This window comes from Myxocyprinus asiaticus, chromosome 31 (genome assembly GCF_019703515.2).
Source record: "Myxocyprinus asiaticus isolate MX2 ecotype Aquarium Trade chromosome 31, UBuf_Myxa_2, whole genome shotgun sequence".
NCBI classification, from domain to species: Eukaryota; Metazoa; Chordata; class Actinopteri; order Cypriniformes; family Catostomidae; genus Myxocyprinus; species Myxocyprinus asiaticus.
The window spans coordinates 2,266,755-2,293,367 of record NC_059374.1 but is presented as its reverse complement, the minus strand read 5'-3'; the positions used below and the strand labels follow the sequence as shown (position 1 = coordinate 2,293,367).

Below are 26,613 nucleotides of genomic sequence, written 5' to 3'. Positions count from 1 at the left end.
ATTGCCATTTTGATCACATGAACTCACCCACATACTAGTGGAATCTTTGGTAAACTTTCCAAAGAGGTTTCAAATATGAAAAGTTTGGTCTTTTCCTGGAATATCATGCCATTTATGTGCGATGCGTGCTCCGTTTCGACAATAAAGTGTCTGACAAAAAAGCGCTATCGATTGCATTGTCCTCTTAAGCTAAATGAAGAAATTATAACATATATTGGGAGATAACAGGGTGGATGGTTTTTAATTTGACATTGCTTTCGATAAAAGCATCTACAAATTTAGTAACATTACTTGTCTTGTGCTTAAAGTCACGACACTTCAAGATGTTCATTAGAAAGAGAATTGAATGCTAATATTTCGACAAATATCCATTTGTCAGTTCATGGTGACAGTTCACTTTAAGAACATAACAAAGCTAAACATGACTGAAAAGAGGACGCATTTACTTGTCCGTACAGAGTTCACTTCCTGAAAAGATGATGTCATCCTTAAGGTTTTTGTTTTTTTTTCTTGATTAACACAACTTCAAGACAATAACAGTTCTCTTCTATTCATTGTTTAAGTCATTATTTATTGATGGACTCACTCAAGAGGCAACAGTTTTGTAGACTGAACCATAATTATATTGTGTTAAGATGAGAAAACAGGTAAGATGTTACTTAACTGATCATTTATTGATATGGTTTATTAAGATATGACTGTACTGACTTCATTGAGAATGGTGTTGTGGTCACAGGATTTTCCTGTGGGTGCAGGTGCGCGTCACACAGTTGTGTATTTTGAGACATGGTCGTGACGGGTGTGTGAGTTTGGGGTGTTTGTTCATGGTCTGTCGGTTTTGTTTTCCGTGTTGTCTGAGGGTTTGTGAGGTACTGTAATGATGAAGCAGTGGGCACAACGAGACATCACTGTATGATGCCTTCACATTTTCCCCTCTGGTCTAAAAGTGTCATTTACGCATTATTTATGTTCTTAAGTATAAAACTGAAAGAAAGATTTGAATTCATTTAGATCATTTTTGGTCAAAGTCCTAGACTGCTCCTGAAAGTCAAATATCTCTGGAGTCTCTTCAAAGAGAACATGATTGATGATGTAAACAGGTGAAAGTCCTGTCAAACAATTGAGTGATTGACTGTGCTTTTTGTGAGCATGAATTTGTTGTAGGTTTAATTTACATTTACACTTATTCATTTAGCAGACACTTACAAATGAGTTGACAGACTACCATCAGATAGATTTCAGGTACTTTCACGAGTTAGAGCATTAGCATCCATTTGCATCCCTCATTCCCTGTGGGTTTAGAAATGTCATTCTTCTTTTTATGGAAATAAAGGCAAATGATAATTCTATTAAACAATGAGGTTTCAGAGGCTGTAATAGAGCGTAACAGTGCCCAACACATTCTCAGCCAACTTTGTTTCCGGAAGTATTTTTCCCATTCATTTGTTTCATAGGGATTTCATAAAATCCTTCATTAAAGAGTTATAAGCCATGAACCAAACCAACCAGCTCTGAGATGAATCAAGACATTACAAACTTTGATTTGAAGCAAAAAAGTATTTGAAAATCACACAAAAAGACAAAGTCACATCTTTAATGAGGAAATGAACTACAGTCCGATGAAGCACTGAGAATGACGTAATCGAAATAAAAACAATGGAAAAATATTAAACTATTGATTTCAAGTTGTTTATTGTAAGGCAAGCTGTTACAAACCATCGAAACAAACACAAAAACACCTTTTTGGCCAGATTTTGTTCTAAATTATGTCACACCCATTCATTCTTCGATTTCATATGAAGTATATTTGGGCCTTTAGTGGGCCCCAGCCCTCTGGTTGAACCAGTGCACTAGAAGATGCAGTCCTGACATGTATACTGCGGTTAATAATTGGTCTCTATGGGTGCTGTGCAGTGATACACACAGTAACTGGTGTTTCACATCATAATCGAAAATCTAACATCTTCATTAGCTGTATAAATGTGAGCTATTCATGTCTCTGATGTCACTGAGTGTGTTTGTTGTGTTGCAGGTTGCCGGAGAACAGAAATATCACCCAGAATGCTTCACGTGTCTGAACTGTCATGCATTCATTGGTGATGGAGACACGTACGCTCTGGTGGAGAGGTCCAAACTTTACTGGTGAGTCACAAAACATTTCATGCACTGCAGTCAACATTTAAACACTTATATATGAGGAGAACCAAAGAGGACTGACTTTAAAAATTGACTTTAAAGGAATATTCCAGGGCCCGTATTCACAGAGATTTTTATCTTGCCATTAGGAGTTCTCCTAAGAGCTCCTAGCTAAGAGTTTTTGCTTAAAACCTATTCACATAACTGCTAAGGGCAAGTTTTTAGTCTTTCTAGCAAGTCAGTCCATTGGTGGCCATCTTTGGGACGCTCCCTGGAAGCTATTTCAGAGCTATTTCCAGTCATGCCAGTGCAGCTCCTGTCTAGTTGAATGGGGAAAGACCTAAATCTCAGAAACGGTTGGTCAAGATTACGATCAAAGAACATATTTCAAATCAGCAGTAAAATCTGACAACACTGGTATCATAAATTGTGCTTTACCTAAGATTAAGCAAGAAAACAAAATTTTCCTGGCTTGTAAAGCTAATAGGCATGTGCATTCTTAAGCTGATTGACAGGCAATGTCTTTATCTAAAAGGTGATTGGCTCTTTTACCTGTAAGACGTGACTTCTTTTCTAAATCCGTTGACCGTTGGGCATTTCAGTTTCTCCCATTCATTTTAATAGAAGTAGCCCATCTCTGCTAAATAGTCTCTGGTTTTACTAAGGAAACCTTAAGGTAAGAGTAAGGTGGAGTTGACCTCTTTGCTATGGATGATGTCATGTTCTATGAGTGTGCTTTCTTAAATTGACTAAACTGATTGGCAGACAGGGAATTGCTATTTATCGACAAATGCATTATAGATAGACAGCGGAATGTATAGCCTATATATAAAATAATATAATATAATAGGCTATTCTATTATATATTCTTTAATGGAAAGGTTTAAAATAGTGTTTGTATTTATACACAAGCTAAATAGAAAATTGGCAACATTGTCAAAGACCTTGTATTGGGCATCTTGCGTGTTGATTCTGTAGAACTCTTTTGTGTTGATGATGATGAACGTCTTTATCCTGTGTTGGTGCACTGATACGAACTTGGTACCGTCAACCAACTACACCGGGTAGCTCATCGATGGCCATGAAAAAATATCTTATTTCTATGCAGCGAGCATACATCCGCTAGAAAACATGAATTGACGGACGATCGATGTGTGGTCTGGAGAGGACATTTTATAGTTTGTTCACTGATGCATTTTCCTGTGGCCAGACCAGGGACCGCAGAGTTGTTAAAACCTCTCTGGTGTAGATGGGTTGTTTCAGTTCGTGGGAGACGTAATTGCATCCCTAACTACGTTTAAAATAATGAAAACACTCTCACGATTCAGGCGATACCTTTTCAAAAGGTCTATTTCAATATTGAATTATACAATTTAAATACATAGACTCGACTGCGATTCAAGTGATACTTTTAATATAATATTCTAATACATTAACTTGATTGCGAAGTGGATTGGCGCCAGCAGCCATGCTTCAGATTGTTTCCGATCAACTCTTATGGATTTAGAAGTTCTCAGGACTGTGCTACTTTAAGCTTTAAATTGCTCCATGAATTACTCTGTGATGAAAGATTTACGACTTCTAAAATTAGGAGTGAGACACTAGTTTTGAAGAGTTAGGAGCTACTTTTAGCCTTAAGATTTTTTGTGAATACTGGCCCTGATTCAATGCAAGTTGAGCTCAATCGACAGCATTTGTGGTATAATGTTGATCAGCAAAATCCATTACTACCCTTTCTGTATGTTGTTTTCAATTTTACAGCTTCGTTGCCATGACGATTTAACACTGTAAACCCCAAAATGACCAGAATTTTTTTTTTGTTTATACAACTTTACAGCTCAAATAATTCACAAGTTTTAACAGAGGAATGAATATACGTGCTTTTATAAAGTATAAGCTTCACATTTCTGCTTTTAAACCCTCCAAAATTGGCCCCAATGACTTCCATTGTAAGTGTCTCACTGTAACAGAGATGTTTGCTGTTTTATTTTTGTTTTTGTTTTTTAAGAAAAGGAGGGACAAGTCGATATAATTGTTTGTGGTAATCAACATTATGCCACAAATGTTGTTGATTGAGCTTAAAGGAATATTCTGTGTTCAATACAAGTTAAGCTCAATAGACAGCATTTGTGGCATAATGTTTTACCACAAAAATGTATTTCAACTCGTCCCTCCTTTTTAGCAAAAATCGAGTTACAGTTGACACAATTTTTGGAGGGTTTAAACACAGAAATGTGAAGCTTGTGATTTTATAAAAGCCCTTATATTAATTGTTAAAACGCATGTGTTATTTGAGCTGTAAAGTTGTTTAAATTAACATTTTACAGTCGTTTTAGGGTTTGTTGACATTACATCGTCATGGTAACGAAGTTGTAAAATCGGCTATAACTTTACACAGAAAAGGTTTGTAAGTGATTTTATCACACTAAAATCGTGTTTACATGCTTAAATCTGATACCACTGGTATCGTAAATTGTGCTTCTTTACCTCTGAAAACACAAATTTGTTTTATAATATATATAAAAAAGTCAATTTATCGTTGTCTTGTCAGACATTTTAACAGAGTAGTTTGCAAATGACTTACTGTTACAGTATTTTTTAGATTACTTTAGCTTAGGTTTACTTTTGTGTTCTCCCATAATTCTGCTGTGCTTTGACGTATTGTCAGTTTAGTGTTGAAGTTTTCTTTCTTGCGTAATAATTTGGAAAAAGAAATGGACGTTATTAGAGCGTACTGTAAAATTGAATGTGAGATAAAAAGTTTACATGAAATTTGATATTGGCCTGTTCGTTTCATATGAACATTACATTTATATAGTGCTTTCCTGACACTACACTCAAAGCATTTACACAGTGAACGGGACTCTCTTCAACCACCACCACTAGAGTGCAGCATCCACCTGGATGATGCGACGGCAGACATAGTGCATCAGTACGTTCACCACACTCCAGCTACTGGTGGAGAGGAGAGAGTAGAGTGATAGAGCCAATTAATGGATGGGGATTATTAGGAGGCCATGATGGATAAGGGCCAATGGGGGGAATTTGGCCAGGACACCGGGGTTACACCCCTACTCTTTACGAGAAGTGCCCTGGGATTTTAAGTGACCACAGAGAGTCAGGACCTCGGTTTAATGTCTCATCCAAAACAATAACAATGATTTCATTGTTATAGAAAATCAAGACTAGTATACATGTATGCTTGTAGCCATAGTGACAGCATAATTCTCTTCAAAGCACTGCGTTATTTTGAATGAAAATCAGATACACTGCTGTATGATTTTGAATAGAATTTTTCTGGGATGTAGTGTGCTGAGGGTTTTAAATAAACACTTGTAATAAATGTGGGTAAATAAAGTGAATGTATTAACTGAGAACAGTCTTGATGATGATAACACAATTTGCTGTGTCTCTCTCTAGTGGTCACTGTTATTATCAGACTATCGTCACTCCAGTCACTCTGCCGGACTCTCCATGCTCCAGAATTCCTCACACAGTCACTCTGGTCTCTATTCCCGCCTCCACTGATGGCAAACGTGGACTCTCCGTCTCCATTGATCAGGGACTCAGTTCTTATGGTTACAGCCCCGAACACAACCACACCGTCAGAGTGGCACAGTGAGTGTGTGTGTGTGTGTGTGTGTGTGTGTGTATGTGTTTCTTTAATTTTGGGCACTTTTTTACATGCACTACATGAAATTTAAGTAATTTGTTTTTTTCTGAAAGTCATGAAAATTCCCACCACAATGTTATTTCCAGCACATCTCAAATTCTGTTTTGTGTTTAATATAATTCTGTGCTGGAAATGGTATTTTGTAATGTTTTTTTAAACATAAAATTGACAACTCTTTTGTTTTGCTAAGGCAGATTTCATAGCTAACATTTTATGTATCCTAAATACACACAATTAAATGAAATTTTCACACTTTTTTGTATAATTTGGCAAAATTACAGCTTGTTTGAAAATGACTCCCAATAAAACAAAGTGATATTTACCTTGATTGTTCTTGCTTGACTTGGTTAACAAGTACACTATTTAAAAATAAATAAATAAATAAAAAAGCTTTATTAGGGGCACAATTGTTCAGTTTGGTGGAAATGACGCCACAACTGTGGGACAGTCATAATGTTTCCAAAATTGAGATATAGTATATCTCAAAATATTAATGCAAAATATTGTTCAGTTTGATTTGGAAAAACTGATTCTTTGAGATTATCAGCTTCCAATAATGTTCTTATCAGACCAAAATCGATATGATCACCGATACACCATACACTATTACCATTTAAAGGTTTTGGAGACACTTGACTGATTTATGTTTCTTTTATTATTTTAAAAACCTTTTGTTCCAGAAGTGTGTCTAAACTATTGACTTGTACTGTATATCCCTAAAAATAGTTAATATCTGAGTTGATATTTGATCTCTAACCTTCTCCTGTTGCTCATATTTATCTGATTTATGCTCATTGACGGTTACATTTTGTGTGTGTGTTCAGGGTGGACTCAGAGTGCATCAGTCCAGATGTGAAGAACTCTATTCATGTTGGTGATCGAATCCTAGAAATCAACGGAACCCCTATTCAGAACGTTCCTCTAGACGAGGTAAAGAACACATTTCACCTTTTTTATACTCGCACTAAGGAGCATTCACACTGACTGCGATCTGCAGCGACAGCAACCAGAAGTCATTTATTTTAAATGGGAATTTGAGGCGACGTGAGAAATAGCAATTGTTAACTTTTATGCAAATAAGCAGCAGCAAATGAGCAAACAGTGTGGCCGTGTAAAATCACTGTTGTGCACACTGTCAAGTGCTTTATTGCTTTATTAACTATTAGGACGAAAGATACTATATAAGCAAGTTCGTAATCATTAACATTAACGCGTTTACACATTGTTGTGTTCTGAAATGTGTCAGAATGCAATGAATAACTTGTACTGAACTCACTTTATATTAGGTGTCTTTAACTACTAAAGTGGCAAGATGAAGTATTTGAAGCCTGATGTATAAATCTGTCTTACAATCTGGTTTGTTACAATAGTTACAATAATAAACAACACAATCTGTTTTAACTAATAACATTCAAATTATTGTACATATTGAATACATAATTTAAACATTCACAGTGTAGGTTGGAAAAAGTATGTGAACCCCTAGGCTAATGACGTCAACAAAAGCTCATTAGAGTCAGGAGTTGGCAAACCGGGCATTCAATTAATGAAACTAAATTAGAGGTGTGGGTTTGAGTTTCTTTGACTTATAAAAAGCACTCATACATTTTGAGTTTGCTATTCATAAGAAGGATCTGCTGACGTGGACCATGCCTTGCAAAAAAGAGATCTCAGAAGACCTACGATCAAGAATTGTTGCTTTGAATAAAGCTGGAAAGGGTTACAAAGTTATCTCAAAGAGCTTCGGTATTCATCTGTCCACAATTAGACAAACTGTCTATAAATGGAGATAATTAAGTACTGTGGGTACTCTCACTAGAAGTGGCCATCCAGCCAAGATGACTCAAAGGGCACACCGCAGAATGATCAATGAGGTAAAAAATAACCCTAGAGTTACAGATAAAGACTTGAAGGAATCATTGGAACTGGTTAACATCTCTGTTCATGAGTTTACTATACAGAAATCATTAAACAGGCATGGTGTTCATGGCAGGGCATCATGATTTGGGGCTGCTTTGTTGCTTTGGGCCTGGACCATTTGCCATCATTTAGGGAAGAATGAATTTCCAAGTTTATCAAGATATCCTACAGGATAATGTCAGGGTGGCTGTGCGCCAGCTGAAGCTCAGTAGAAGTTAGGTGATGCAGCAGGACAATGACCCTAAACATTGAAGAAAATCCACTACAGAATGGCTTGAAAAAAAGAAAATCCACCTTTTGGAGTGTCCTAGTCAGAGCCCAGACCTTAACCCAATAGAGATGCTGTGGAATGACCTCGAGAGCCGTTCACACCAGACATCCTAAGAATATGGCTGAGCTGAAGCAGTTCTGTAAGGAAGAATGGTCCAAAATTCCTTCTGAATGTTGTGCAGGTCTTATCTGCAGCTAGCAGAAACACTTGGTTGAGGTTATTGCTGCCAAAAGAGGATCGACCAGTTATTAAATCCAAGGGTTCACTTACTTTTGTTTAATGGGATGTGTTCAATAAAGACATGAAAGAGTATAACTGTTTATGTGTTGTTAGCTTAAGCACATTGTGTTTGTCTATATTTGTGACTTTGATGAAGATGAGATCACATTTTATGACCAATTAATGCAGAAAACCAGCTAATTCCAAAGGGTTCACATACTTTTTCTTGCTGCTGTATGTACTTAAATATTTGAGACAATGTACTTATTATGTACATACATGTTGTTGCATTGTAAGTACCTGCATTTAATTAAATCTGAAGTTACCCCAACCCTAAACCCTAACCCTAATCTAAACCCTAACCTAACCCCTACTTCTAAACCAACCCGTACCTCAACCTCTGTAGCAGCAAAAGTGAATCTTGTGAGAATTTTGTTGAACAACATGTAGTTACACAATAAATATATTGTATTGCATGTATTTTAATGTTAGTAGTTAAAGACACCTGATATAAAGTGGGACCCTTGCACTTCTTTATATGACACTAACATTGAGACAGTATTGTTTTATTCTAAGCTTTTAACCTGCATATGTGTCTGTGTGTCAGATTGATTTACTCATTCAGGAGACGAGTCGACTGCTTCAGCTGACTATCGAACATGACCCTCATGAACCCAGGCCCTCAGAGGATCAGGTGGATGGCCCAACACCGCTGTCTGAGGGACCGAGCCCCATCACGCCCATCACGCGACCCCCGAGCCAGGGCATTAACAACCTGCGCTCACGCATAATCACGTCAGTAAACATCAATATTCACAACATTATCATATGATGTGGATTGTGGACATGCTCAAATGATTTTGAATGATTCTGATGATATGTTGTGGTGTTGTTTGGTGTCGCTGGATTTAGTATTTAATAAACACAAGAGAGTTTTACAGAGACATTGTACTACTTGAAGACCACATGAAGATAGACTGATATCTGTCAAACATGTTGAGTGATCCAAACATCATCTGCAGCCTGAAACTGAACTTTTGATCAGATTTTTTGGAGTGAATGCACTTAACTGCATAGAGAGTTATAGGATGCTCCCTTGCTCCCTATTTAGTGAATGACTTAACCTCCAGTGTGCTGTCTGTCTGCACTGGTCTCAGAACAGTTTGAAATGCACCTTATTTTCATCCTAACTCCATATAAAGCCTCTGAAAGCATTTTTCAGCTTTTGGATGAACACATTTATTCTCAATGTGAAAATGCACAGTGAATATACACTGATCAGCCACAACATTAAAACCACTGACAGGTGAAGTGTATAATATGTGTTATGTCATTACAATGGCACCTCTCAATGGGTGGGATATATTAGGCAGCAAGTGAACAGTCAGTTTTTGAATTTCATGTGTTGGAAGCAGGAAAAATGAGCAAGCGTAAGGATCTGAGCGACTTTGACAAGGGCCAAATTGTGATGGCTAGACGACTGGGTCAGAGCATCTCCAAAACAGCCGGTATGCAGTGGTTAGTAACTACCAAAAGTGGTCCAAGGAAGGACAACTGGTGAACCGGTGACAGGGTCATGGGCGCCCAAGGCTCATTAATGTGTGTGGAGAGCGAAGGCTAGCCCATCTGGTCCGATCCCACAGAAGAGCTAATGTAGCACAAATTGCTGAAAAACTTTAATGCTGGTCATGATAGAAAGGTGTCAGAACACACAGTGCATCGCAGCTTGCTGCATATGGGGCTGCGTAGCTGCAGACCAGTCAGAGTGCCCATGCTGACCCCTGTCCACCACTGAAAGCGCCTACAATGGGCACGTGAGCATCAGAACTGGAGCATGGAGCAATGGAAGAAGGTGGCTTGGTGTGATGAATCATGTTTTCTTTTAGATCATGTGGATGGCGGGGTGCGTGTGCATCATTTACCTGGGGAAGAGATGGCAGCAGGATGCACTATGGGAAGAAGGCAGGCCGGCGGAGGCAGTGTGATGCTCTGGGCAATGTTCTGCTGGGAAACATTGGTCCTGGCATTCATGTGGATGTTACTTTGACACATACCACCTACCTAAAGATTGTTGCAGACCACGTACACCCCTTCAAGGCAACGGTATTCCCTGATGGCAGTGGCCTCTTTCAGCAGGGTAATGCGCCCTGCAACACTGCAAAAATTGTTCGGGAATTGTTTGAGGAACATGATGAAAAGTTCAAGATGTTGACTTGGCCTCCAAATTCCCAGATCTCAATCCGATTGAGCATCTGTGGGTTGTGCTGGACCAACAAGTCCAATCCGTGGTGGCTCCACCTCGCAATTTACAGGACTTGAAGGATCTGCTGCTAACGTGTTGGTGCCAGATACCACAGGATAACTTCAGAGGTCTTGTGGAGTCCATGCCTCGATGGGTTAGAGCTGTTTTGGTGGCACGAGGGGGACCTACATGATATTAGGCAGGTGGTTTTAATGTTGTGGCTGATCAGTGTATAGGAATGTGTTTACTAATGTTAATGAATAGCACCTTATTGTACAGTGTTAACAAACAAATATATAACAAAATTTATATTAAAATGAAGCTTAATGACTTACAGATTAGTTACTGTGAAAAGTTATTCAAAACTTGTTTTTGGAACGTCTGTCAGAAAATCAGAGTACTTAATGTTTATCAGTTTTTATTTGGTGCTGCATTCATAGGAGTGCTTCAAGGAAATTTATGGCATGTTGTTGTGTCGTGACTCGGTGCAGCAGAAGTTAACCCTTTAAATGACACTCTAGAGTCTTGTGAACAGTATTCAGTCGGTTTTTATTCATTTAAATTATGCATTGCGTATAGCAAATCCAAAATAACGAGTCCTCGCCTGAGGCTGCAGGGTCACACAAGGTTAGCAGTAAAATATAAACCTTTAAAGACAGACCTGCCGTGAGCTCTTAGGTTGTTAGTCGATGGTATATACTTCTGTTTAAGCCATCAGTCAACATCATTTCAAGTTAATAATAAAAAAAACTACACTTCCCATAATCCTGAAGCAAAAGATCCCCCAGTCAGAGAATCACAGCTAACAAAGCATGCCAAATGAGCTCTGCAGTGACCGCCCACTCCCATGATGCAATCGAGTCTCAAACTCCTATATTTGTGTGTATATATACATATCAATATTTTGCAATAAAATTAAAATACATTTTTTCTTTACTTATAATCAACTACTTTAATCAGTAGTTTAATATTTTTCCATCGTTTTTATTTCTATTACATCATTCACAATGCTTCATTGGATTGTAATTAATTTCCTCATTAATTACGTTAAGTAAACAGTCTTGTATCTTTGTCTTTTTGTCCAATTTTTAAATACTTTTTTCCTTCAAAGTTTGTAATGGTGTGATTCACCTCTGAGCTGGTTATTTTTGTTTATGATGTACAGCTCTTTTATGAAGGATTTTATGAAATCCCTATGGAAAAAATGAATGGGAAAATACTTCTGGAACCAAGATGGCTGAAAAAGTGGATGGGAACTGTTGCCATCTATTGCATAACATATTAAAGATGTTGTAAGTGATTTCAGCCGTTCTACTTCCATGAGACTGAGCCGTTGGATTAGCCACACCCCTTCTTTCCAAAACCCCACGCTCCAAAAATAACAAATTAGCTTTACTGAGCCCAACATCATGCAGAAACTGTTGTTTAAAACAACAGCAGCAAAATAGCACCCTCAACTGACAACTGTTATGAACAACACGGCATAAAAATGGCATTAAGCCTCGATAATTAGCTGCAACTACAATACAATGAGAATGTGTATAATGATTGACAGGCAGAAAGCGTCATTGTCTGCAGCCCGAGGACACATTTTTATTTGCTGTTTACAGAGTCTAGAGCTGTCACAGAGACCGGTGAGATATCTCACGACACTTAATTCAGTAATATCTTTAATGGAGTAGGAACATTTATTTGCATACCTTTAAAGCACCTTTAATATCAGTTAATATCATCTTGAAATTAAATGTACGTTTTCTGTTGGCTTGTATTTCATTTTTAAGAGTTGTTTTGTTGATGTTTTGCGCAGGCGTAGCTACAGTATTGATAAATCACCATGCTCCAGTAACACGCCGTCACCACTGTCTCAGAGGAAAGACATCGGCCGCTCAGAGTCACTGCGAGTCGTGTCAAACCCGACACACAGAATATTCAGAGCGTCTGATCTCATTCATGGAGAGGTGCTTGGGAAGGGCTGCTTTGGACAAGCCATAAAGGTGACTACACACACTAAACTCTGCAGCAGTATATATACGCATTGCACACACACACACACAGTATGCAGTATTCTGGTATTCCATTCTGATGTATTGATTGTTTGTGTGTTGATCAGGTGACACACAGAGAGACAGGTGAGGTGATGGTGATGAAGGAGCTCATTCGATTTGATGAAGAAACACAAAGGACCTTCCTCAAAGAGGTGACGACACACACACACAACACACACAACTGCACTTAGAGGACAAATCTAGTGTGTACTAGAAGCCAAAGGCCTCTGAGCAGATACCAAACATAAAAACAGTGTATTTAATAGAAGTGTGGAGGAGTAGAGTGTGTAAACTATTTGTGGTGGTGTTTGTTGTGCAGCGTTTCCCCTCATTTACTCAGTTTACACAGGGGTTACATGAGGAGTAGTAGTCTGTAGTGAACACTAGACCCTCATTAGTCTGTCAACACCTTTCAGTGTAAACACTGCTGCTATAACAGATGAAAGAAGGTCTCGTTTATCTGTCATTAATTTATGTTCAGTGCACATAATTCACTGTGTTTATGTGATTGTATGGAACAGTTGTACAATTGCATTTAAAAGGGAAGTAACGGGTCTGTGTGGCAAGTGTTAAATTAGTGTTTTTAGTGATTTAACAGGTTCATTCAGTGTGATTGTTTTTATGAAATATGAAGGCAATTAATTATTCCCCCAGACCTGTACGTAAATTCCGTTATAACGAATTTGTCTTCCATCAGAGCCCAGGCCAAAAATGTTCAGACACCTTCAGTTTTGATCTTTCTCATTCTGTTTTGAACCCGTTACTAGTTCTCGGCTGTTAAAAAAGCATTTACATATTATATTTAATATATTACAGTATATATTGATAAAGAAAAGTTGTTCATAGTTTGAATATGAGTATTAGTTTTGTCATTTTTTTGACAGTTTGTTTCCTCTTATTTGTTAAAAGAAAGTGACTCTGTGTGTATATTTCTGAAGATAACATTCACCGATGCAGGCTGTGTTTTGAACAGAGGTGATGTTTATCATCAGTGTTGTGTTTATGTGTGTTCAGGTGAAGGTGATGCGATGTTTAGATCATCCTAACGTGCTGAAGTTCATCGGCGTCCTCTACAAAGACAAACGGCTCAACTTCATTGCTGAGTACATCAAAGGAGGAACCCTAAGAGAAATCATCAAGAAAATGGTGCGTGTTTGTCCATGCATTGCTTTTAACATTCCTGATGCTCTTTTACTGTATTATTTTCAGCATTGTGAAGGACAGTGCACTGTTTGACTCAGCTTGTGCTTGAGCTTTCTCAATGTGAATGTGTGTCATTTGTACAGGACAGTAATTATCCGTGGAAACAGAGAGTGAGTTTTGCCAAAGACATTGCGTCTGGAATGGTGAGTGTGCTGACCCATCACTGACACACTTTTTACTGCCCTCTGCTGGCCAGTCAGCTCCTGTACAGTCACATGTTCAGTCCTGTGTATTACTGTAGATTGCTGCATGTCTAATGTTACATATGGTAAACTGATAATCATTTCTCCTACTCAGGCATATCTGCACTCCATGAACATCATCCATCGAGATCTCAACTCACACAACTGTCTCGTCAGAGAGGTACGTCACATCAATAACATACATACGAAACTTTGTTTTGTTTTATGTTTTGTTTTAATTCATTTGTTTTCAATTTTGTTTAGCTTTATTTTGTATTTAATTTGGCATTGTTTTATATTTTATGTTTTTAGTTTTGGTTTTTTATTTTGTTTTTTGTTTTTCGTTCGCTTCATTTTGTTTTGTTTTAATGCACTTTGTTTTGTTATGTTCCGTGTTTTGTTTTGTCTGTTTTGGTTTTTTATGTTTTGTTTTGTATCTTTAGTTTTATGTTTTCAGTTTTGCTTTGTTTTATTTTGTGTTTTGCTTTATGTTTTTGATTTGCTTTATTTTGTATTTAATTTGGCATTGTTTTATATTTTATGTTTTTAGTTTTGTTTTTTTATTTTGTTTTATGTTTCTTCCTTTGCTTTGTTTTATGTTTTGTTTTGATGCACTTTGTTTTGTTATGTTCTGTGTTTTGTTTTGTGTGTTTTGGTTTTTTTATGTTTTGTTTTGCTTTTTTAGTTTTTATGTTTTGTTTTGTATCTTTAGTTTTATGTTTTCAGTTTTGCTTTGCTTTGTTTTATTTTGTGTTTTGTTATGCTTTGTGTTTTGCTTTCTTTTTTTTGCTTTGCTTTACAGTTTGTTTTGCTTTATGTTTTTGATTTTTGTATTTTTTGTTTTGCTTTTTTTGTTTTGTGTTTTGTTTTACTTTGTTTAGTTTTATGTTTTGCTTTGCTACTTTTTATGTTTTGTTTTGGTATGTTTTGTTTTACTTTGTTTTGATTTTTGTATTTTTACACTTACATTTATTCGTTTGGCAGATGCTTTTATACGTTATAAGCAATTTATCTTAAGGAGACAATGGTACGAAAAGTGCCGTATTACAAAGTTTCACTAGCATCAGAATAGTAGTATTCAAGACAGATTAAAGTGCATCAAGAATTTATTTATTTTTTTGTGACTGGTTAAGTGCTCATGGAAAAGATGTGTTTTTAGCCGTTTTTGAAGACAGAGAGTGAGTCAGCTTCACGAATGGAGTTGGGAAGGTCATTCCACCAACATGGTATGATGAAGCCAAAAGTCCAGGAAAGTGTTTTGGTGCCTCTTTGTGTTGGTACATCAAGGCGACGTTCCTTAGCCGACCGCAGGCTTCTGGTGGGCGCGTAGCTCTGCATAAATGATTTTAGGTATGCTGGAGCAGACCCAGTGACTGTTCTGTATGCCAGCATCAGAGCCTTGAATTTTATATGTGCATCAACCGGCAGCCAGCGGAGAGAGATGAGGAGTGGTGTAACATGTGCTCTCTTTGGTTCATTAAAGACCAGACATGCTGCTGCATTCTGGATAATTTGCAGGGGTCTAATTGCACATGCAGGGAGGCCTGCAATGAGAGCGTTACAGTAGTCCAGTCTAGTTATGACAAGTGACTGGACAAGCAGTTGTGTGGCATGTTCAGAGAGGAAGGGTCTTATCTTCCTGATATTGTAGAGTGTAAATCTACATGATCGTGCTGTCTTTGAGATGTGGTCTGTGAAATGTAGTTTGTTATCGATGGCTACCCCTAGATTTCTGACCGTTTTGGAAGGCGTTACTGTAGTTGCACCCAGCTGCACAGTGATGTTGTGTTCAACAGCAGGGTTGGCTGGAAAGACAAGAGTTTGGTTTTCGCTGGGTTGAGTTGCAGGTGGTGCTCCTTCATCCAGGCCGAGATGTCTGCGAAACAGGCAGAGATTCGAGCAGTCACCGTGGTGTCGTTGGGCTGGAAAGACAAGTAGAGCCGTGTGTCATCGGCGTAGCAGTGATAATAGAAACCATGTGCTTGAATGATGGGTCCCAGTGATATTGTGTATATAAAGAAGAGAAGTGGCCCAAGCACTGAACCCTGAGGTACCCCAGTAAGTAGCTGATGTGACTTAGACACCTCACCTCTCCAGGCTACCTTGAAGGACCTACCTGAGAGATAAGACTTAAACCAGTCAAGCACAGTTCCTGTGATGCCCAGCGAGGAGAGGGCAGAGAGTAAGATCTGATGGTTGACTGTGTCAAAGGCTGCAGAAAGGTCCAGCAGAATCAGGACGGATGATCTGGATTCAGCTTTTGCCTGTCTCAGCGACTCAGTGACAGATAGCAGGGCAGTCTCGGTGGAGTGTCCACTTTTGAAACTTGACTGATTGTCATCCAGCAGCTTGTTCTGTGAGAGATAGGCAGAGATTTGATTGAAAACTGCCCTTTCAAGTGTTTTTGCCATGAATGGGATGAGAGAGACTGTTCTGTAGTGTTCTACTTGTGTAGAGTTAAGTGCAGGTTTTTTTTAGCATCGGGGTTACTCGATTTTTAGTTTTGATTTTTATGTTTTGTTTTGTGTTTTGTTTTACTTTGTTTAGTTTTATGTATTGCATTGCTTCTTTTTATGTTTTGGTATATTTTGTTCTGCTGTGTTTTATGTGTTTTGATTTGTCTTGTATTTGTTTTATTTATTTTTTTCTTCAATTTTTTTGTGTTATGTTTTGGTATGTTTTATTTTGCTTTGTTTTGCTTTTTATATTTTCTTTTGTTTTGTGTTGTTTTACTTTGTTTAGTTTTATGTTTTGCTTTGCTTCTTTTTATGTTTTGTTTTATGTTTTGCTATGTTTTGCTTTGTTGTATGTCTTATGATTTGCTTTGTTTTGTTTATTTTAAATCAGGGACACCTGCTGTTTTAAAATGAGGAAGAAGTTTGGCATAAACAGAATAGATGTATCAAAGAATTGAATCAGTATTGTGCATGTCATTAGCTATGTTTCCATCCAAGTTGTGAATTTAACTTAGGCGAAAAATCAGAATATCGCAAAAACAATGTGCAGATAAAGCTGCGTTTCCATTCCTTGCATTCAAAAGAATAAAATCGTCGCTTCCAGGGAAATTGTAGCGACTGTGTGACTCTTTTATTAATAAAATACTCACGGTTTAGGACACGCAGACATAACACTTCAGTAACTCATTTGACACAGGTGTGGGAGCACCATGTGTGTGTGCGTTCCTCCATCATGACTTTGTGGTGTGGATCTATAAGATATTCTTTAGAAGTATCAATAAACCTGCTCTTCTGGAAAAAGTACAAGTTTGTGTTTAATATATTTGTTCTGCCAACTCTATGCAGGCTTTGGATTTTTAGGACACTAGTATTTCAGAATGATCAGGACAACAATTCAGTTGTGATGATTGGTCCGCTGGTTCGTCCAGTTATGAATTAATTATTCAGTCACATAATTTTTTTGATGCGCATCTTGTATTCCTGTTAAATTCAGTAGGTGTTTATTCAGTAAATGTTTTTCTGTCATAGTTTATGCACATTTTGTCTTAAAAACCACCTCAAGCAAACTTATAAGTTTTCCATGCGCATTTTGGAGATTTTATTTGCATCTTGGTGTTCCAAAATGTATTCTAAAATGTGCATAAAAAAGCATTGATGGAAACAGCTATTGTAAATGAACAGTGAATAGGTGGTCAGTTGACTGTCTAGTGCCCTACTCTTCACAGAATAACAGTGTTGTGGTGGCGGATTTCGGTCTGTCTCGTCTCATGGTGGAGGACAAGCACCAAGACAAACTGTCATCTGGACAGATCCCGAGTGTGAAGAAACCCGACCGGAGGAAGAGATACACTGTGGTGGGCAACCCATACTGGATGGCTCCTGAGATGATACATGGTGAGATCACATCTTTTATCATGCCTCATGACATAAACACATGTGTTTTTATTATTCATGTGTTATGAACAAAACCTATTGTGCTATTTTAAAGGACTGTTCTGGGTTAAATACAACTTGAGCTATATGTACAGCAACTGTAAAATAATATCGATGACCACAGAGAATAATTTAATCCCTCAGATTGTAAAAACAAACAAAAATTATGTTTACATGAATGCAATTACATTGGAAGTCAATGGGGCAAGAAATACACTAGAATAAACATTAAAATGCACATTGTTTGTGAAGTATTGCATCGAGACTTTAACACTAAACGTGTTAACATTAAACTAGTGTGATGAAATTGCTTACTAACCAATCTTTCAACTCCTGTCATGACTATGTAATGTCTTGTCCCTTTGACTTCCACTGTAAGTGCATTACTGTAATTTCTTTATTTTGTTTTCTTGTTTATCTGACTGTCTGTTCTTCAGGAAAGAGTTATGATGAGCGAGTAGACATCTTTTCCTTCGGCATCATGCTGTGTGAGGTGAGTGTTTCAGGATCTGTTGGACCGCCACACCGTAAAACTCCAAAATAGCTGCTCTATCCACATTAACTTCTAGGGAATTCTGTTTAATGGGAGACACTGGTAACCATTAGAGTGCTCTGCCTGGGACAGCAATGGGAGATAAAAATAGGGCAGTAGCTGCCAGCAGCCCATCATTACTAGATTAAGCCCAGAGGAGGTAGTTAGAGAGGAAGTATTTTGGTGGTATGTGGTTTGACAGTGTTGTTTGGGGCAAGGTAAAGCTCAGCGCTTCAGGGGAACCTGATACTGCCTTTATTTTCAGTTTGTAACCTTCCGTTTTTAAGACTGCTTTGAGTCAAATTCTCTCTTTTATCTCAGATTATAGGGCGAGTCAACGCTGACCCGGACTATTTGCCCCGGGCGATGGATTTCGGGCTTAATGTGAAGGGGTTTTTGGACGATTTCTGCCCATCTGACTGTCCTGCGTCTTTCTTCCCCATGGCGGTGCTGTGCTGTGATCTGGATGCAGAGAAACGGTGAGAACAGTTTCATAACATAACATTCATCATATCATATTTGAACTTTCAGGGATCAATACAAGTTAAGCTCAGTCGACAGCATTTGTGGCATTATGTTGATAACCACAAAAAAATTATTTTGGATTCACCTCGGAGCTGGTTGGTTCGGTCCATTGCTTACAACTCTTCATTAAGGATTTTATGAAATCCCTATGGAAAAAAATGTATGGGAAAATTACTTCCGGAACAAAGAAGGCTGAAAAAGTGGGCAGGCACTGTTGTGCTGTATTCAAGAGACGTTTGAAAAACGAAAATTTTCCACTGTCCTATTCAGCCTGTTTTGTGTTTTTCACAATTTCATATTGTGCGGCCTATGCAGTTTATGAAAATATTAAACATTTCCATGTTGGATTTTTTTGTACAAATAAACAACCTTTTACTGTGTTGGGTGGCCACTTGATGTCCAATGTAATCTGTAGGTCCTGACCTAGACATAATCTCAGATTGTGTGTGACATGTAATCTGTTTGTGTGGCAGGCCTGCCTTTACTAAGCTGGAGGCGTGGTTGGAGAATCTGAAGATGCATCTGGAGATGGGCTTGCATCTGGTGTCAGAGCTGGAGCACGTCCACCAAGACTTCTGGCAGAAAAACACGCTCGGCAAGAACAGATTGCACACTCATCCAGAGCAGCCTGAGTAGCCCTAGCTAGGGTCCATGCTGATGGTATTAACTAGAGACAATGACGACCCTACTGAAGGAGGGCGAACAAGGGCAGTGAGCGGCCACGGTGTGGTGAAGTCCACTAGAGGACTTTGAAGACCACTCCGTGCAGCCTGATGGCGTTAAGACACCATGCTTCTGGAAATCCAAGCGCCAAATTCAACCTGCAAATTGTTTGTTCTGCCTCAGTGTTACGTCACTGTTCTGTGTATTCATCATCTACTGTCATATCATCGGTTCTGGTTGAAAGGCACTTGACGCCAGTGTTTTGTTTGTGCAACAGTTGTTTGGAGCTTCGCTTGAGTCCGTTGAGTTCATTTGTTCGCAAAACATCAATGTGAAAACACAAATACACATCACAAACACATTTGTGGCATAACATGTCAATCATGCATTTATAACGCATGTTTCAAAATAGCTTTTGTTGTCGCAATTGTTTGATGCTCGTCAATAGGTATTGTTGGTTCATTCACGTCTTGATGGAATTATCATAATTATGAGTTTCTGAGTAGTAAAGATGGTTTTCTTTGTCAAAAGTTTGGAAACTGAATTTTATGAACGCTTAGACTTTTCCCACTTGACTGTTGAACAACCAAAACTGCTTTAGCTGCAACAGTTAAAAGTAGGCAAGATAGTTTCGTCTCGTAATTACTATAATTCTGACAACACATGAACGCACCATGTATACAGAGTATACGGACAGCTGTATTTGGTCCTATGTGCTGCAATTGTTTGGCATTCGTCATTTGGTACTGTTGGTTTGTTCACATATTGTCGGAATTGGTCGGAATTATTGTAATTACGAGTTTCTGAGTAGTAAAAACTTTTAGGTCTTGAAAACTGTGAATTTAATGAAAGCTTCGACTTATCCCACTTGACCATTGACATCATATAAAACTTTAAAAAACTGTGTTAGCTACAACAATTACCGAAATTACAAGATTAAAGTACCTCAAATAGGTAGTTTAATCTTGTAATTTCGGTAATTCTAATGACACGTGAATGCACCGTTTATACAGAGTATACAAACCGCTGTGTTTGGTCCTATGCACTACATAGTGCTATTGTTTGACGTTCGTCGTTTGGTACTGTTGGTTCGTTCATGTCTCTACGGAATTATCACAATTACGAGTTTCTGAGTAGTAAAAACGTTTTGTTCTTTGTCAGAAAGTCGTAATTTTATGAAAGCTTCGACTTTACCCTCTTGACCATTGATGTCATATAGAAAAAAAACTGCGTTAGTTACAACAGTTAAAGGTAGTCGAGGTAGTTTAATCTTGTAATTATTGTAATTCCGACGACATATGAACACACCATGTATACGGAGTATACAAAACGCCATGTTTGGTACTACACACTGCATAGCATCGATAAAGTCTTGTCTTCACGTCCTTACGTTAGGTACACACCCTTATCACATGTAAACCAACAGTGTTGGTTGCACTAATATTCCTCGCCTGTTCTCGCAAGGCGAATCCGGGCATATCCCGTGGTGTAAATAGCGAATTATAGAACATGCTGTAAATGTTTGATATATTGTATATGTGCAGACATTATTTTGTATACTGATTCCACATTTGCGTATTTTTGATTTGGATACGTGTTAAAACGCAAGACATCAATGGCTCAGTAAAAATACTTTTCCAGCGACTTCCTATTTGTGTGAGGAAAACGCAAAAAACACGAGATATATGAACTATGGGTTTCTCTCTCTTGTTTAAGTTTGCTGCTCGCTTATACCGATTAGGGTACTTGATTTATTGTCCTTAAGTGAATGTCCCTTGACTATTGCTTGCAAATTATTTTACTCTTTAATGCAGAATTGACTTGTTCAGATAAAACTTGATCAAGATCTTGTACTTTATTGAAAACGTACCAAAATCAATTGCTTGTTACTTTTGGACGTGCTGCCACTGATATCTGATTTGGATTCAGTTTCTTCCCAGGCTTGTGATTATTGTGATTGGCACTTTCCACAAAAAGGGTACAGAATAGGGTCTGAAGATCTTATAAAATGGAGTCAGAACTTTTATTTTTTCTTCAACAAAGTATCATTTAAAGAAAGTGCTTACCCTTCAGGAAATGTTGTTTGACCATTTTTAGTTTGGTTTGGGTTCCCTCTCAGTACCTTTATCCATGCCTTACAAAACAATTATTGTAGTTTTACTACAGTAACTATATTTGAAGTAAAAGCATAACTTGCCAAAACTTAGGGCATGTCGATAGTTTAAAACCCTGATTATTGTGAATTTGTTATCTTCTAGCAACAATATTTTACAATTAAAACTATGCTAGAATGGGTAACAGGTTTGTTGCTTAAATTAAGCAGTATGCTAGTAAGTTTGGGACGAAATGTTGGTTTGTACTTTTTGCAAAATGTATATTTCCCTTTAATTAAAGAAATATATTTGTTTGTCTCATAATAACTGTGGTAACAGAGTTGAATGCTAGAGAAAAAAGTCATGAAACGCCATTTTATACCCTATTTGTAGAAAATGCCGATTGTGTTTTGGAAAAGTCAAGCTTGATTTTAGATTCACATTGTACGGTTTGACTCTGGGTCGATCGTCACTTGGGAACAGGTGAAATGTGGCAGGATGGAGCTGAATGTGTGTCGATGTTTCGCGCATCTCCCCGTGGGAGTCCTCGTGTTTACACAAACGCTGCTGCCTGTAAATATCGTCCAGAAAATGCTTCTCTTGCTGCTTTCTCCAGAGGTAATGCTGCATGTGTACCTCGCTGGCTGTTACGTCCTCTGCTAGCGATCCAGCTCTTCGCATCATGATGAACAAATTTTGTTATTATAAAATCAAACTCAGAGCAGGAAAATTTGTACAGACAGATATCAAGGGCCATTAAAAGATATTTAAAAAAAGACAAAAAAGTAAAAACACAGCCTCTGTTTATCTTTTTGAATAGAACCACTATTATCTCTTTTATAAAAAATGTTTAAATGATTTTATTTGCACTATGTTAGAAAACGGTTGCCGTTGTTTCTTTGGTTACTCAGAGATTGAGATGTTTAGTTATTAAATGAATGCAAGTCACTGATGGGGCCTTTTGTGAAGTTTGGCTCCTTTGGGCCCGTCTCCTGAGCAGCACACTGATCATTACGTGAAAGAACCAGCAAACTGAGTCCATTTAAGTCAGTTTCATCATTGAGTTGATGTGACTAAATGTGTTTTTTTTTTTTCATTCATCAGACATGTATTTCTTTTAGTTAAGAAAGATAGTTCAATCGCAGACATGTCCTTTACGTTCATTGTTCGTATTTAATATCAATATTGAGATCAATAATATCAGTATTGTAATTAACAAAATAAGCCATATTACTATTAAAGCCATTACTTAGAATTGATGTGTCCAGTGTTCATAACCAAAAAAATTAAATTAAATTAAAAATACTGATTGACAGATACAGTATGACCCCAAGCAAAGTTTTACATCTAAAAACCTTGAGGTAAGCATTAAAGTTGACATGAAACCAAAATTGACCCCACGTTGCAAAAAACATAATTTATTATATAGTATTTTTATCTTGTTTTCCAGTAAAGATAAGCAAAAATTCTTAAAACAAGATAAATTTACTTGAGAAGCAACATTTTGTAAGATATTTTTTCTTTTTCAGAAAAATTATAACAAAAATTTAGCAATGTTTTTGGTTATAACAAGCATAAATTTGCCACCTGGGAACAGCAAAAACTTAATTTAAAGGGAAAACAAGATTATTTTTCTTACCCCTTTGGAGAATAGTTTTTTCTTGTTAAAAGCATGAACCCCACCAAACGTTGTTTGATTTCTTTGAAAAGAAGACTTAATATCTAATGCCATTCTGCTTCTCAAGTATTTTTTTTTTTCAAGGTTTTTTTTTTCTTTTTTTCTCAGTTTTCTATATTTGTGATGGGAAATAAGATATAAATACTCAGTAGGGGGAAAAAAATCATTTTTCTTTTCTTTGCAGACTCGGGCAGCAATTTGAGTTGAATCTTTTCGAAAAATATATACAACTTTTTGTCCCCAGTCCATTCAAACGAACTTGTTTTTTCTCCGTGTCTCCCCCTGCTCCTCAACAATCGACTCATCTACCACATATGGGCTGAATCTGAAAATCTGAAAACGTAGGCAGCTGACTTGCTGCCTAATCCAGTAATGGCAAAACTAACATCTGTTTTGAATGAATGGAACTCTTAAGGAAACTGGTCTCCAAACAGTTTGAAAAGCACCTTATTTTCATCCTGCCTCTGTATACAGCCTCTGAAGGTAGCATTTTCCTGGTTTCAGGAATGGAGCTATAAAATACCAGTTTCCAACGCAGCACCGGTTTCGTGGTCATGCCTAAAAAATCTATTGCCCTCTTGTGGTCTGAGGTTTGTAAACGCCAGAGCAATGCAAGAGCGCATGTAATGTTTGTACAATGGGGCCACGCGTTGGCCAAGCGCTCGCATCTGTGTTTGCGTACTTGCGTGAAGTATGTTTCAGCCTTTATATTGTGCATGATTCAAGCATGTAATTTACATTTACACATATTGGCAGACACTTTTATCCAAAGCGACTTACATTGCACTTATTACAGGGACTATCCCCCCAGAGCAACCTGGAGTTAAGTGCCTTGCTCAAGGACACAATGGTGGTGGCTGTGAGGATCGAACTGGCAACCTTCTGCTTACCAGTTCTGTGCTTTAGAACTACACTACACCACCACTCCCTATGTAATAACTTGCTCCGCCTCTGAAACAGCTTTCTTTTTAGGGTCACTTGCGAATAGTTAATAGAAATAACTATTTAAGTTGTTTTACTCAAATTTTGCCGATAGTTAACACTATAATGAAATGCCAGTTAACGTATAAGAGCTTACGGCAATAACAGCAAATAATGATAGCAAATATATAATAGCACATAAATAACGATCTCATATGACATGCCCACTTTCCATCATTCAGTCAATTCCCAGTGGATAAAATTTAGTACATTTTCATTGAATATCCTGTTTCGCTCTGAAATCCATTACATGACAGGTAAAACGGTTTGCAAATGCTGTTTCATGTTGACTTTAATACCATTACACACCATTATCATTTCAGTCGTGTTCTTTGAGAGTTGCTGCTCAGGAGGTGGGCACTATGGCCAAACTGCTGCCTACAGAGAGGTCTCTATGAAAGATGTTATAACTGCATAATCATGTTCACTGTCGTGTATGGTTGGACCACTGCTAACATTTACAGAAAAGAAGAGCACTTAAATGATGTAGTCTAGCTTTTAACTTTGTAGAAGTCCAACTCAGGGTATCATTATTTAAAAACCATCACGTCATTACTGGATATCACAGTACAAGCAAGTACACCTCATGAATGACTCATAAACATCAATGTGAACGCAAATGTTTGGGCATTTACCCTGAACATTATCTTGTCCAATCAAATACCGAAGCAGTTCCTCTCTCGAAATGATCATTTTTACCTCTCGACATTGCTGTGCCTTTGTTTTACGCTAGCCTTGCCAACGACTTGTAGCGTGTTTTGAGCCTGATGAGTTGATTTGAAATCATTGCTTACATGTTTCAACGAGATATACTCTTGTTCCTGTACATATTTATATTGTCAGTGTCTACATTGTCCAGTTTGATATTTTAGGTTCACGGTTCTGTTTTGTTTTTTCCTGTAATTTAATGTTTTTACTGAAGCTGTGAAATAACTCTGCACTTTAAACATTCTGGCCATGAACGTTGTAAAATTAAAGGAGTGACTGTATTTCAGCCCAGAATAAACTGACGCTCCTGATGTTACGCTGCTGTTGTCTCTTTGACTCGCTCTTCTTGATTTGTACAATGCCAGGTGTTCCACACGCAATTCCTGTCATGCCAGCTATAACTGCTCGGATTTAACCAGTTTAAATGTTCCTACAACCCTTACAGAACTTCTAACACTATTTCATGTATTACAAGGTCAAATATTTCACAACACAAAATTTGTATTTATTGGAGATTTTTATTTTTTTTTTTTTTCGGAATAATTTCAAACCCTCATTTTTGTGATTTAAGTATTTTCTAGCAATAGCCATTAAATAAAACAATTAAATGAATATATTTAATACAATTTAAAATTATATATATATATATATACACACACACACACACACACACCGATGAGCCAAGTCATAGAAACCACCTGCCAAATATGCTGTTGGTTCACCACATACCGACCTACCGATACATGGACTCTACAAGAACCCTGAAGGTGTCCTGTGGTATCTGGCACCAAGACATTAGCAGCAGATCAAGTACTGTAAGTTGCAAGGTGGACCACAATGGATTGGACTTGTTGGTCCAGTAACTCTTCATCATGTTCCTCAAACCATTCCCGAACAATGTGTACTTCTTGTGTTACTGGGACAGTTCTGTCATTTCATATGTGATGAGGTTAGCCAGTCATAACAGGTCTTTTACATGCCAAAGTAGCTAAAACGGGCTGTGTTACTGTAAAGGTCTGAGAGAGGGTGGGGAAAAAAATGATGAGAGATAAAAAGCCTTTAAAAACATTTTTATTTTATTTGTTTGTTTATTTTGTTATCCACCTGAAGTATTTATTTATTTATTTTGGTAATATATATAATAAAAGTTTTGTTCTTTTATATTTTTTTAATGGACATTGTTTTGACATTGGGGGGGGGGGTTTGTTGTAATGCTTGTTGATTCAAACCCCAATTCTTAACTTCAGGGTAAGATAGGTAAATTACAAAATAAATAAAAATGTACTTGATGTATTAAATGCAATTTAAAAATGCTTCTTTCTTTCTTTGTTTTTTGCATAAAAACCCCCCCCAGAAAAATAATGTATATTAAAAAAAAAAAAAAAAAGCAAAATCAAAAATCAAATCACTTTATTGTCACTCAACCATATACACAAGTGCAATAGTGTGTGAAATTCTTGGGTGCAGCATAGCAGTCGTGACAGTGATGAGACATATACCAATCTACAATAAACATCAAATTTACATATCTAATATACAGTATATAATACACACAATATAGAATACACAGTATACAATAAAAATAATATATATAAATATGCATTAAGGTTGTATAGTGGTTGTATTGACATTCAGGCTGTCGGTTGATAGTC

The 26,613-nt window shown here is 37.4% G+C and overlaps 1 protein-coding gene across 4 annotated transcripts in view; it reads left to right on the top strand.

The window, feature by feature from the left end:
• Positions 1–25,277, top strand: part of LOC127422262 (LIM domain kinase 1-like) — a 98,728-nt gene extending 73,451 nt beyond the window's left edge. For all 4 annotated transcript variants that reach the window (XM_051665656.1, XM_051665657.1, XM_051665655.1 and 1 more), the window contains 13 exons: positions 2,033–2,142; positions 5,557–5,754; positions 6,634–6,739; positions 8,827–9,014; positions 12,269–12,455; positions 12,572–12,658; positions 13,521–13,652; positions 13,793–13,852; positions 14,007–14,072; positions 17,574–17,742; positions 18,219–18,274; positions 18,635–18,792; positions 19,312–25,277. In XM_051665656.1, coding sequence (XP_051521616.1) covers positions 2,033–2,142; positions 5,557–5,754; positions 6,634–6,739; positions 8,827–9,014; positions 12,269–12,455; positions 12,572–12,658; positions 13,521–13,652; positions 13,793–13,852; positions 14,007–14,072; positions 17,574–17,742; positions 18,219–18,274; positions 18,635–18,792; positions 19,312–19,474 — 1,680 coding nt within the window. In that variant the 3' untranslated portion in view covers positions 19,475–25,277. The remainder of the gene's footprint in view (positions 1–2,032; positions 2,143–5,556; positions 5,755–6,633; positions 6,740–8,826; positions 9,015–12,268; positions 12,456–12,571; positions 12,659–13,520; positions 13,653–13,792; positions 13,853–14,006; positions 14,073–17,573; positions 17,743–18,218; positions 18,275–18,634; positions 18,793–19,311) is intronic.
• Positions 25,278–26,613: the final 1,336 nt, after the last annotated feature.